This window comes from Actinia tenebrosa, unplaced genomic scaffold (genome assembly GCF_029948245.1).
Source record: "Actinia tenebrosa isolate PJP-AT-01 unplaced genomic scaffold, QUT_ActTen_1.0 PGA_scaffold0__85_contigs__length_37466705, whole genome shotgun sequence".
In the NCBI taxonomy this organism is placed as follows: Eukaryota; Metazoa; Cnidaria; class Anthozoa; order Actiniaria; family Actiniidae; genus Actinia; species Actinia tenebrosa.
Genome location: NW_028292569.1, coordinates 12,502,136 through 12,514,919, shown reverse-complemented (window position 1 = coordinate 12,514,919; position 12,784 = coordinate 12,502,136). Strand labels below are relative to the sequence as shown.

The 12,784-nt window shown below is 34.7% G+C and overlaps 3 protein-coding genes across 4 annotated transcripts; 2 read left to right on the top strand and 1 right to left on the bottom strand.

Annotated features, from left to right (window-relative positions):
* The first annotated feature begins 1,482 nt into the window (after positions 1-1,482).
* LOC116286981 (uncharacterized) lies at positions 1,483-4,566 on the top strand. Its single transcript, XM_031693583.2, has 7 exons — positions 1,483-1,682; positions 2,344-2,480; positions 2,690-3,002; positions 3,095-3,137; positions 3,239-3,295; positions 3,390-3,499; positions 3,880-4,566. The coding sequence occupies exons 1-7, from the start codon at positions 1,589-1,591 to the stop codon at positions 4,188-4,190; spliced, it is 1,065 nt and encodes a 354-aa protein (XP_031549443.1). The 5' UTR covers positions 1,483-1,588; the 3' UTR covers positions 4,191-4,566.
* A 32-nt stretch (positions 4,567-4,598) lies between these two features.
* LOC116286980 (uncharacterized) lies at positions 4,599-9,832 on the bottom strand. The gene is made up of 8 exons (XM_031693582.2): positions 9,197-9,832; positions 8,099-8,277; positions 7,468-7,596; positions 7,259-7,344; positions 7,022-7,142; positions 6,674-6,754; positions 6,181-6,302; positions 4,599-5,812 (listed from the first exon to the last, which is right to left on the bottom strand). Exons 1-8 carry the CDS (start codon positions 9,451-9,453, stop codon positions 5,654-5,656), a joined length of 1,134 nt encoding a protein of 377 aa, XP_031549442.1. The 5' UTR covers positions 9,454-9,832; the 3' UTR covers positions 4,599-5,653.
* Positions 9,833-10,643: 811 nt separating this feature from the next.
* LOC116286978 (uncharacterized) lies at positions 10,644-12,781 on the top strand. Of its 2 annotated transcripts, XM_031693579.2 has the most exons (2): positions 10,644-10,755; positions 11,126-12,781. In XM_031693579.2, exon 2 carries the CDS (start codon positions 11,188-11,190, stop codon positions 12,412-12,414), a length of 1,227 nt encoding a protein of 408 aa, XP_031549439.1. In that variant the 5' UTR covers positions 10,644-10,755; positions 11,126-11,187; the 3' UTR covers positions 12,415-12,781. The 2 variants fall into 2 exon arrangements, with proteins under 2 accessions (XP_031549439.1, XP_031549438.1); XM_031693578.2 differs by having other exon boundaries at positions 10,644-12,781.
* Positions 12,782-12,784: the final 3 nt, after the last annotated feature.

Genomic DNA, 12,784 nt, shown 5'->3' with positions numbered 1-12,784 from the left:
TCTGAGATTTATGGCTGACTCGCGAAAATGATCTTTTATCACTTCTAAAATACTCGTGTTTTGATAGAAATATAAACTGGGAATCATAAGTGTACTTCGCAAATGTCCCTTGCCTACCATGTCTACATAGCGAGAGTTCGAACAGAAACAGAAAGTCATAGCTGCAGGCGAAGTTTTATTTTTACCAGCTTTTCTGCTGTCAATTGATATTAAATATGAAGCACGAAGCACCCGTCGTGAGCTGTATTTCTTGATACGCTCGCATTTGACAGACCATGGTGTTTTTGATCGTATTTCTTATTAAGAAACCGCAGGATGCCAATTAAACAGAATATGCACCACAAGGACCAGGCTGACAGATTAGATTGTTTTAATCAATTTTTACAATTAGCACAATTTTTCGTCTAATCTGAAGTGGAAACTCGAGTGGTTATTCAAGCTAAAACACTTCGAAATATTAGATTGGGCCTTTCTCTTTTTTTCTAGCTTTTTGTGGTTTTCATTCAAAAATTAACCTCCTCTCCAGCTCTTAACTTTATGATTTAATACGTGTCACTTTTTCAACCCAAGGTTTAATGTAATTGTACACGCGATTTGCTTAGTATGCAAGAACGTTCTAATAATGACCTTGGACACAACAAATAATAACGATCAAAACGATAAATGAAAGCAAAAGTCATAGTTAATGGAGCAAAAGTCTACAATATTCAACACTAGAGCCAGGCTATTATATCAAGCATTGCAGTGTCATTCGTCAGAAACCACTACCAATAGTCAATACGGGTTCTATGATAGCTTTTTAGCCGCGCTGTGCTGCCAACAAAATAAGCTAAATCGAAAGAAAATAGACTTTATGTTTTTATTTTTCCACGGCACTGATAACAAATTAAGGAAATGCTTTATGAGTAATTTTTAGTTAATGACTCGGTCGCCAAAGGCGAAGTGAAAATAATAATAATAATAACACTTTATTTACTGAGGATATAACAGGTAAAGCTCAGCTTTTTTCCAACCTGGTCTTCCTAATAACAATATAATACAAAATATAAAATCTAGAAAAGGCTCTACTAATAAGGCGAAATTCAGGATAAAAAAAAACGTTCAGCATTACTTCCGCTTCGGCAAACTTTTGTAAACCTCATAATGACCGTTATTTGCTTTTCAAAATTTGATTTACAGTTTGGTATTCAGGAATTATCAAGAAACGCCGTTTCACGGTTGTTCAAATTCATGCGTAAGATTTAGATGATCAGAATGCAAAACGCGAAAAATGATGATTTCATAAAGTCAGCTCAGTTTGAACTTTTGAAAATAGAAGCGAACCTAGTAAATTAACTATTTAATCAAGCTCAAGTTTCCGTACTAGTTTGTATCGCTACCACAAATATATTGAAATTATTACAACCATCATGCAAATCGGTCAAGTATTAATAAATTATCGATTAAATCAAAGCTGGCTTGTTGCCAAGGCAACATGTTCTTTGGCCTCAGGTATGCTTGTGTTTGGACTTTATGATGGAGGAAGTCAACGCTGAATTTTCAAGAAATACTGCTAGAAATTAAAGGTTTTTCAAAAAGTAAGAGTAAAATGAGGGATTTACAGGCAAGTATAAGCCAGCTAAGGCGCTTTGAGTTTGAATTACCTGGCAAGTCGGTCAACAAAAGACGCAAAGAAGTTCGAGGTGAGTGAAAAAACGCTCAAAAATTCCTCATTAATTTATTAAATTTGTCTTACTAGTAAATTGCAAACATGATTCTACCCAGGCCTGCTGCTCTTTTCATTTCTATGTTTTATTATATTTATATATTTTCTTTTAAAATAAATAATGTTCTCGATTTTGAGCTTACTTCAAGTGTGTTTTGACTTGGTTTTGCCTGACGAGAAAAAGTGCAATACTATTGAAATTTAACTTTAGTCAATCCATTGGTAATTAACCTTGTATCTTATCTCATTATTATTATTATAATTTTTGAAAACATTGGTACTCAATATGAGTTAAATTTGATATCCATGATTATAATTGTGTTAATTAGAATACTTAAACGGGATAAATAAACTTAGTAATAACTTTCTCTCTCTCAAAAATTATCCCCCATTGAACCATTTTTAAACGATTCTTTTCGTCAACATTCATGAAAAAAAAATTAATAAACCTTTTCATAATTTTTCCACCTTTTTGGAAAAATTGGAAAAGAAGTGATTTAAAAAATGCTTTTTTTTCCCCTACAACTTTCAAAAAGAGGAGTTTGAGTAATAAATGGAAAAAACATGAGAGTTTGTCTGATGGGATGATATTCTAATAGTCAATTTGTAAGATATGCTATTGTATTATAATTTTGCAGTTTCTTCGAGTGCACCAAGAAGCTATTCGAGAACAGCACATCAAACAAAAACAAAATCAGCATGCTCCGCCAAGTCAACGTCTTTGACACATAAATGCATATCAATTGGTGATATCACAAACTCTAAAGACTCCCAGGTAAAATTGCCATAATTTCTAATATTATTCATTGCAACTTAATGTTTGTCTTAATCAACGGCTAAGGCTATATTAGAAGAGAGAAAGGCTATATTAGGAGAGAGAATTGTAGCATTTGTGGGATATATATGGAATGTGGCCTGTCCTATTTAGATGATTGTCCTCTTCATTTGACCTTTACATTAAATGTGATATAACTTTCCATATAGCACATCCTGGTAGGATCAGCATTACGGCGTCCCCATGCAACAGGCTATTCCACTATGGATTATCAGACAATGCCGGACGTAGGAAAATCACCAAGGCAACCGTATAGGCCTCAGACGGCAAGCACAGTGTATGCATATGCCAACAGACCTGTATCTGCAGCAGAAGCAGGTATGAAACATGGAAGACAAACTAAATCAAGTCTACTGCGTAAGAAGTCTTCCTCTTGTGAGTCTTTAAGTTCTGTGAGCTCATCTGAATCATTGTCAAGGACTACTTTGTCAGCAAATACCAAAAAGAGACTATGTAAAATCCGTAAGTAGCATCACATTTTTTTAGATAATTTGATCTTGCAAGATAATATTGAAATTTTAATTTTGTTTATTCACTGATTACAATATATATAGGTGAAGATTATAGGCCATTTAAAGGTGGACATCTATATCAGCCGTAAGTAAACCCTGGATATTAAATTGTCATTCAGTTTTAATTGACATTACCAAAATGAATAAAGATCTTTTAATGCTATCATATCATTTATTTACTCACAGAATCCCACCCAATGGAGAATCCTTGCACAGTTTTTTGATAGGTGCTCGTTATAACAAGTAAGCAAACTTAACTTATTGTGTTTTAATTGGAAAATAAAGGAGTTCAAGTGATGTTAACTATCAAAGTACTTATATATGTTCTTATTTTCAGCACAAGATTTATTGATTCCAAAACCTTATCTAAACTTGGGGTTTACATCCCGAAAGCTGACCTTAAAACATTCTTTGTCAAAGAGAATAATTGGATGAAACAGTCTTATGGTGAGTCATGCTTTAAGGATGCATCAAATTCAAGAAAATATCCACACCTCCCCCACAAAGGTGGATTGTTTTTTAAAGTCTATAATATCATTATGCCTTGTGTGGGAACTGTTAACTTAAGATATTTTCTGGAATGATGTAATTGACAAAATAATATGCTATAAGTCTTTGGGTGTTATCACATCTTAGCTATCAGGTGTTTAAGATCAGGACTGGTGATTGGTCAAACAGAGTGTGACTCTCAAATTATTTCCATTTGGGAAAAAAACAGTTGTTGTTATGGGTTTTTGAGGAATGGAGAGAGTGTTTCACCATAAAAAACACACTGTAACAACACTAAACTCCAATTACTAATAAAATGATCTTTAAATTTCTTTAAGATAATGCTGATGATATATATGATGATAATGAATTAAACATGGTTGCTGTCATAGACGAGGGATCAGGCGATCTACAATCCCATCCCAATAACGAAGCAATAGAAAATCCAGTTGACACAGAAAACAAAGCTGTGAATACTGATCCTCATTATTTAAGTATTGACAGATGGCATTCAGCGGAATGGTACACAGACAGAAAACCAACCTCCCAAAAAGCCCCCCGGGCCCATACAGCCCCAAGCAGGTTTAAGCCAATCAATACATTTTATTATGATTACAATTCAGGCAAAAAGTACAAATGTAGAACATAGCATGTTTTCTATTTATATATTGTGTGTTGAATTTGGAACGTAATAACTTCTTAGGACACTTTGAATTGAAGTTAACATGTAGATATACCTAATATTGTTATACAGCCTGAAATATTTCTAGAAAAATCAACACTCATACTCCTTCACATGGAAGGGATATGGATTTCAAAGAGGTAAAAAGAAGGGTTTTAGGGGTGGGGGGTGGGGAGGCTAGTACTTGGTAAAACTATAGGGTGGTTAGGGCTGGGTCTTTGCCTTACCCTATCTGTGTATAGTAGGGAGTTATATAATATATTTTTTTATTTTCTTAAACAAACAAAATTAATGTTCATTAATAAATTATTGTAAGAGCAGTGTGCTTGTGTTTTATCCTTGATTATTTTGATATTAAAAAAAAAACATTTCAAGTTGTTTGAAGTTCCTTTTATTCAAATTATAATAGCACAGCTAGAAGGCACAAACGCTTGACAACTAGTATGTATAGAGCTATTGTAACGAAGAAACAATTCTCTAGGGAATGAAATGTGGTCTGAAATGGGAAAACATTACCCCCAAGGTAAAGTCTTGGGTCAAAAGATGTCTTGGATAAACAATATCTGACATGAAAATGAAACAACAGCAGTAGCTGATAAACCTTACATTATTACAAAAATATCAAAACAGTTGCCTATGAAAATGAAATATGTTTTCATTTTTGGACAGGCCTAAATGCAACAAAGGATGTTCAGAGTCTTGATAAAAATAATGTCATTCCCTTGAGTATTATGTAGTGTTATTTACAAGATAACAAAATGCATTTAGTATTAATAATGTTATGGATGAGTTTCAGCACAGATAATTATACTCTGACTTGTTGCCTGAAAAAAGGGATTTCTTTTCATCCGTCAAAGAAAATTATTTTTTAAATATAAAGGATAGAAAATTACAAGTACAAATTTGATAAAAACAGGAGTTTTCCAATTGTTGATTCAATTATCGATTCTTAAATTATAATGAGAATCATATACTTTTATTTATGCCCCACATAAATAACTTGAATATATATGTAATAAAGAAATTGATGGATAGTAGATATAGCCACATTGCAATCGTATTAATATATGCTATGTCATTTTGTATACATTCATACTCTTTCTTCCCTAGAGTTTTCCTCTAAATAATACCACTGCCCCATATAAATGTATATAATAATGTGTGTTTTGATATAGGAAATTGACCTATTCCATAAGGTATGTCAATAAGAATGATATTGTGTAGTGCCAGAATATATCCATACCCACCCATGGAGGAAACTGAAAATTCTGGAGGGGAGGGGGATCAAAGAAAGAACAAAAATACAGAGTTTGTATGGAAAAAAATTGGAAGTTTCTGAGGGTAGGGGGTCCTTTTACAAATTCCCTCCAGGGTGGGGGTATGGATATTTTCTGGAAGTACACATTATTAATAATAATTAGAAATCCATCTTATTGGCTTGGTTGTGTATCTGTTGATGTCGATCTATTCTCAGGAGGTCCTAGGTACTTTGGAGTCTTTTTAACAAACCCTTGTTCAATCATAGAATATGCCATATCAATAAGGGTTTTTTCTACATCTATGGGATCAAATCCAAGGTCTTCTTTGATCTGAAAAATTATAATATTGTTACAGCCCCTACTATCAATCAAGGAATCAAGGGCCGGTTGTATCAGTAGTACACTCTCACCTCTTATCTTAGTTTGGAGTCTTTGGTTCAATTCCTGGACTTATGTTTAAAAAATCATAATTATGTTGTACTACCACTACATTCTATATGAATTATAAAAAAAAAACACTCATCTTACATGTTGATTTTTACATAAGGAGGAAACCAGAAATTCTGGAGAAAACCCTCATGGAATGGGATAGAAAAACACATCAAACAAACTCAACTTACATATGATCTAGTCTGAGGTGGGGCTCAAACTTAACCCAGACCACACAATGAAACAAGAGCAAACCATTTAAAATTTACCTTTTTGTTGCTCAAGGACATTTCTTTACCAAGAGCTGGTAAAATCATTCTAATGCCACTATCAAACAATGAATAGACATACATCCCAAAAGATGGACAAACTGCTGTTGGAACTCTATATCCTGGTTAAAAAATAACATGCATCTTGAGAAATCCTGTCCATAATACAGGCTGCACTAGTTGCTGTGGCTTATATTAAGCTATTGTGAGTAATAATTATTACTAGAGATCAATTATTAGCTGATGAAACAAAGTGACTTGGAAAAACTAATGTGCTCATGGTTGGCAGATTTTAACATCTCAAATTGTTAAATTAGCATTGTGATTGTTATCTGCATACCATTATCATATATTTTTCTTCCCATCCAGAACCTGGTAATATTCCATTTGTATAATACTAGCTGTGGTTAATATTATCATTGAAAAAAAGTTTTTTTCTATTGAGCCATTTTAAAGATTTAAGTCCTGTTGAGATATGATCATGTTCACTTACCTTGTGGTCTGAACTCATCATTCAAAATTTTGGCAGTATCCTTCAACCAGATGCCCTTATTAACAGCAATATACCTGTTACCTTTAATAATGGGAAATCCAAGAATGTGAAAATAGGAAATGGAATACAAGTAATAGAAAGGTGGGATGCAACTGAATGAATGGGATATCAGTGAATGGGTAGTTTGCACTGTGACAAATCAATGAATGAAAAATGATATCCTGAATGAAACTATTTACAAAATAAAAGATCATGAAATGTTGGGTTACACTATCTTATGATGAACCAAATGAATGGGAAGTGGATTTATGGGATGAAACTAAATAAAATGAATATTGTTTTTACTACCTGGTCCTTTTACTGAAGTCAAAGCAGTAATGTGGGCCTTGGCAAGATCTCTAACGTCAACAACACCAAAATGAAGTCTTGGCAACATTGGTATCTGTCTCTCCAATAGTCTTGTGGGAATCTAATAAAGCCATGCATACTGTCAGGTTAAGACTCCCTCTCCTTTCTTGGACTGATAGTGGGGCAAGGCATAGTAAGGGGATAACTTATGTGCAACTCAAAGTGATTATTACTTACCTCCATACTTGTACAGTTGGAACCATGAAGAACTGGCCCATACACCAGACCAGGATTTATTACCACTAGTTCAAATTTCTTATCAGCTAAAAAAAAAAAAAAAGAAAATACATAATGGTTAATTTAAAAATAATTTGATTAAGGGTACAAACCTTTAAAAATAAGTAAAAGCAAAATTGAAGGATTAGAAGTTTTCCCTAGTAACAAACCTGGAAGATTTTTGACAAAATCCCATGCTGCTTTCTCAGCCATAAGTTTGCTCTTTTCGTAAGGGCCACATTGGTTTTCTACTGACCAGTCTTCCTCAGTCAGTTCTCTTTTACTATCCAGGTTACCAGCTGGTATATGTAGAATGATATTGATATATCAACAAACATAACATGTTAGATCATTTGTAAACTTCTAATTTATATACATCTACAGTATATATTAACATAAGTATAATAGACCATTTTAGCTTGGTATGCAAATTGCCCATTTCAGATCGCATGACATTCCCTTGAGAATTGTTCTTTTAGCATGACGAACATGTTAAAATATTTATACATGAAAGAATCAACTCCCAAGAGTGGCACCACATGATCTGAAATGTACACAACTTACGAACAACGAAACTAAAAAGGTCTATTTGGAATCAAGGGTGGTGCAGTAGTGCATACACATTTCACCTCAGCTTTGATTCCTGGTCTATGCATGAGATAATAGTAGAGTTTTTGGTCTTTTCCTTGATTTAAGGGTTTTTCCTGGGATATGCTTCTGGGCAAATAAATTGGAACACTATAAGCACACATTGTTGCTAGACTTAAGTATACAACTATACAATACAACTTGAATACTCACAAGTTATAGCAACTATGGAACTTGTGAGAACAACTCTTTTGATATTTGCCTTGGAACAAGCTTGTAAGACATTAATGGTTCCCTCCACAGCTGGCTCAATTAATTCACTCTCGTCACGAGGATTGGAAGCCGGAAAAGGAGATGCCATATGAATAACATATTTACAGTCAACCATAGCCCTTAGATATTAAATAATAATAATAACCAATAATGATGACTATCATTATGAAATAAAATATGATCATATAGTGATGATGAAATGTTGTACTGATGACAATGATCAGGACCATAACCAGAGGTTTTGTTAGGTGGGTGCACGAGAAATCAAATTGGAAATATGCCTGAACTACTAACACCAATAATATTGCTTTTAAAAATGCTATAAAACTCCAAGGATTTGCAGAAGCAAAAAAAAAGTCCAATAATGAATGAGTGAGAGGACCTTCAGCTTGTATGGGGAGGAGGGGTGTAAAAGTACCCTACACACCGGGGGTTTGTGGTGTTTAAGACCCCCAATGTCCCCCTCCTAAGGGTCTTATAAAACTATACCCTCGCAAAAAATCAACTGTTTTTAAAAAATTATTTGGCTGCAAGCAATAATATACCGATTTTTTGTAGTAGTTTTACACGCAATGAATATTTTATCAATAATTAAGTTGGCTTCAAAAATAAATAAATTTAAAAAAGGTCAAAAATAATTTCGATTACACATGAATTAAGCTGAATGTCAGCTGAGTGCAATATATCTCTGACCAGTCAGTGATTGCAAAATATAAATTTCAAAAAAACAATAGAAATTGAAAGAGAAACGTGGAAAGATTGATTTAAAAAAAGAGACATGTAATTTTGGGTTTGATCAATATCTAGATGTACGAGTTTGCCCTTCCCTCGATCGCAAGACATAAATTTTTAACAGGATAACAATGTACGCCTTTAGTAAGAACATTGTTTCCGAAATTCCCTGCGATGTGAAAAAAATAATAGCTTATAGCGACATGTTCAAAGCATTAAAAGAGAGTTGTAGAACAAGCACAATTTACATGGTAAGATACCCAGCAAATATAATAAAGTCCCCAAAGCAAAACAAAACATGCGCACCTTTCCCAGCAGTGTTCATCCAGTAGTTCAGCCTCGGCTAGTTCCAGTGGATATTTTGAACCTGGACACAGATTTTTCAGAGGCTTAACCTTCTTTTCGTTGTTCAGATTTCTAACAGTGCCCCGAACAATAAACGAGCCACTTTCGAGTAATTGTTTGACGACATGACAAGCAATATAACCACTTGCCCCTGTGACAAGAACCCTTTCTACTTTCACGTCTTCTGCAGAACTATTTTCAACGACCCTATCAGACATTTCTGCTGAGAATTTCAGCGTCAGTCTCTACTTCTAGCTTTATACGAAGGCCAAATTACTTTAAACGTCGATGATCGGAAGATTTTCAGGTCGTCCAATGGTTTTTTGTGCATAAAAACAATAAATTTAGGTGAACGTAAATCCTTGCTTTTCACTCATTAATTTGCACGCAAGCAGGTGCAGATCTTCAATCCCAATGCCCTAAAATTTCCCGCGTATATATTGCGTACTATAATGTCCTACAAATGACGTCAAGGACTCTTCCAAACCTCAGTGTCTTCCTCGCTGAAACTCAATCAGCGTTTTCTATCAATGTTTTTCTTTTCGTTTCTACTTTAACCAAGGTTCCGGTACATGACATCTGCTTCATCATGCCCATTTGGTCACATGACTTGTGGGATGTGGGCTTCCTGTGGTTTTATCGGGTATCTGCCGCACCTCCCTGTGCCACCTAAAACCTACTAGACTAACATTAGACAAAGCTTTCGAAACAGTTACATAGGTTATAAATACTAAATTGTGAGGACACAATTAAATAATAAACCTTAAGTTGCGCAACTAAGCTATCTCAAACATGAGAATAAAAATAAATAAATAAAAAAAAGAGGTAGAAAATAGGAGGTAAAAAGAAGAAAGCGCAAATTATCGTGTTCTGATTCTGAATTTTTCTTGCTCCAGAATTGCTTACTTTGATCAGCCAGTGTTTTGATGAAGCGCTACTTATAAATTGTTATCTAAAACGAAGAAAACTAAAAGACATTTTTTCATTCGCGTTTTTCAGCTCTGATGTTCTTGAAATGTTAAAAAACCATTCAACACATGCATAAGAATCTGGGCTACCTGTGGTGCGCACAGTGAATGTGACATGGAGAAAAAATGGTCTAGTTAAATGCAAATTTAATAATTCGAAAAGCCTTGGCCCTTAAGTTATAAATCCCTATAAAATATTTTAAAAACGACCAAATTTATAATGGTGTGTAAGAAAATTGACCACAGATTGAAGCACTAATTTTGGTGAAAACTTTTCTAAACGTTATGATTTGACTAAAGGAATTAAGAAACTAAATTAAGGAGTATCTAAAGTTATTTTTATTTTTTTGCCATTTAGTTGCGCTTATTTCGTTAACGTACCTAGTACCTGCTGGAATCATGCGAGAATGAATGAACCAATCAGGGCGCACAATTTTAGCGGGTCCAAGATGGAGGATGTCTTACATCACCGACAATAACAACTCCTGATGAACTCACGAAAAAAAATTGATGCAGACGGATTGTTGCTTGATATTGAGAGAATACGATAAGGTATCATTATTGCAAAGCATGGCTGGTTTTTAGGAGATTTTTTATAGATGCAAAATGGATTCGTGCCAACCGCAGTTCCCGTTGTCAGATTTGAAGGACGTCATTGAGGATTCCCGAGATATTGATATAAAATCCCACGCATATTCCGAAACAATGAATGAAGAAAAGCCCATGAGAAGGAAGCCACTACACTCAATATCTTCCCCTGAGCCAATGTTTGGTTTTTTCTTGTACTGTCTTGACTGCTTAGTTTCGTTAGTTCTTGCAATTTTAGTCATTCCTATTGTCCTTCTGGTATTATATGTACTCAAGTTTGGAAGATGGGTTCTTTTGACTTACATACGGTACAAATACAATTGTATTCCTTTAGAAGACGACGATGCCGTGTGGCAGCAGGATAGCGCTACGAATCGCCACATCATCCACGCACTCATGATCCTAGAAGGCCAACCAGATGTTGAGAAATTAAAGAAACTTGTCTGTGAACGTCTGGTCTTTAAAGTGGACGATAATGGTGAACGAGTTTGTTCTAGGTTGACTCAGGCGGTGAAGGAATGTTGTGGCCAGTTTGTGTGGCAGGAAGAAGAGAATTTCGACATTAATGACCATTTTGCTGTATGGGAAGGGGACTTGCCCAAGAACAAGGATGAACTAGAAGATGTGATAGCGGAATTAGGACCATTACCCTTCAGGAGGAATCTCAGTCCATGGAAGTTTCACATCATCCCAACTAAATATGAGAAACCCTCTTATTGCTTTCTGTTGCGCATTCATCACAGTATTGGTGACGGTGTAGGCTTGACTCGTGTCTTTGTGAAATATATGTATGATAGCCCACCAGTCGGAAGAGAGCCACGCAAGTTTTCAACTAAGCAACGCATGTACATGTGGTGTAAAGCAATGCTCATGGGTCCATCTTTAGTAGTTAAGAAATTTTTCACCAGTGCTGATGTCTCAGCTGTGCATGGTCAAGAGCTTTCTGGCCTAAAAACTGCATCCTGGTCACAGGACGTCAGTCTGGCATTGGTCAAGGAGGTCAAAAATGCAACTGGTACAACAGTAAATGATGTCATGGTTTCATGTATAGCAGGTGCACTTCATGATTATCTTGAAACAAGAGGTTCCACTGTAGAGGATATGTGTGCATCTGTCCCTGTAGATATACGTGCTACCGAGCAGTCACTCAAAGCAGGAAATAAATTTGCACTTGTATTCATGAAACTACCCATCAAGGTAAATGGATGTCTAGAAAGACTCTATGAGGCAAAGAAACGAATGGATGTTATCAAGACATCAGCAGAGCCTCTCATCACTTCTACAACTGTTACAATGTTAATGGCACTTCCTCAGTGGTTCTCATGTCCTCTGATTGATTTCTTTTCTTGCAAGATGTCTTGCGTGTTGTCAAATATTCCAGGACCACTTGAGCTATTGAGCATCGGAGGACAGCAAGTCTACGAAGGGCTGTTTTTTCCACCCATGAGAGCTAACATTGGTATAGGTCTTTCAATATTTAGCTATGGTGGGAAGATAAGGATTGGTGTGCTTTCTGATAAGAATATCATTTCAAATCCCAGAGAAATCACAGCAGGCTTCAACAAGCATTTTAATCATCTTGTCAGTACTCTTCAAATTGATGACCAAAAGAAACATGAATAAATGAAATATGTTGTTTTTTTCGGAAATAGGACTAAAAATTATGAAAACGATTTGCAACTCAATGCAATGAGAAAGACATCACGAGAAACACAAACTATGAATGAACAAATTTGAAGCATTCAAATATTTAACAAATTATAATGCTATTTCAATACAACTTTTTTCTCTTTCTATTACTATGGAATGATTTGCTGCAGTTTTTGAAACAAAAAATAAATTATGGTCAGAAAACAAAAAAAATATATATATGAAAAAATATTAGTATTTTGAAAAATTACCTTAAAAATATTATCATCGACACAATATCGATATAAATAAATTTAAATTTCATTTATGAATTAACAATAAACATGATTCCCACAAAAAAGAA

Coding starts and splice junctions, on each gene's coding strand:
- LOC116286978 (XM_031693578.2), top strand. CDS start 10,810: ATGGATTCGTGCCAACCGCAGTTCCCGTTGTCAGATTTGAAGGACGTC.
- LOC116286980 (XM_031693582.2), bottom strand. CDS start 9,453: ATGTCTGATAGGGTCGTTGAAAATAGTTCTGCAGAAGACGTGAAAGTA. Junction 7,345..7,467: donor TTTTGTCAAAAATCTTCCAG/GTTTGTTACTAG, acceptor TTTTTTTTTTAG/CTGATAAGAAATTTGAACTA. Junction 5,813..6,180: donor TGTCCTTGAGCAACAAAAAG/GTAAATTTTAAA, acceptor ATAATTTTTCAG/ATCAAAGAAGACCTTGGATT.
- LOC116286981 (XM_031693583.2), top strand. CDS start 1,589: ATGAGGGATTTACAGGCAAGTATAAGCCAGCTAAGGCGCTTTGAGTTT. Junction 1,683..2,343: donor AAGACGCAAAGAAGTTCGAG/GTGAGTGAAAAA, acceptor ATAATTTTGCAG/TTTCTTCGAGTGCACCAAGA. Junction 3,296..3,389: donor ATAGGTGCTCGTTATAACAA/GTAAGCAAACTT, acceptor TCTTATTTTCAG/CACAAGATTTATTGATTCCA.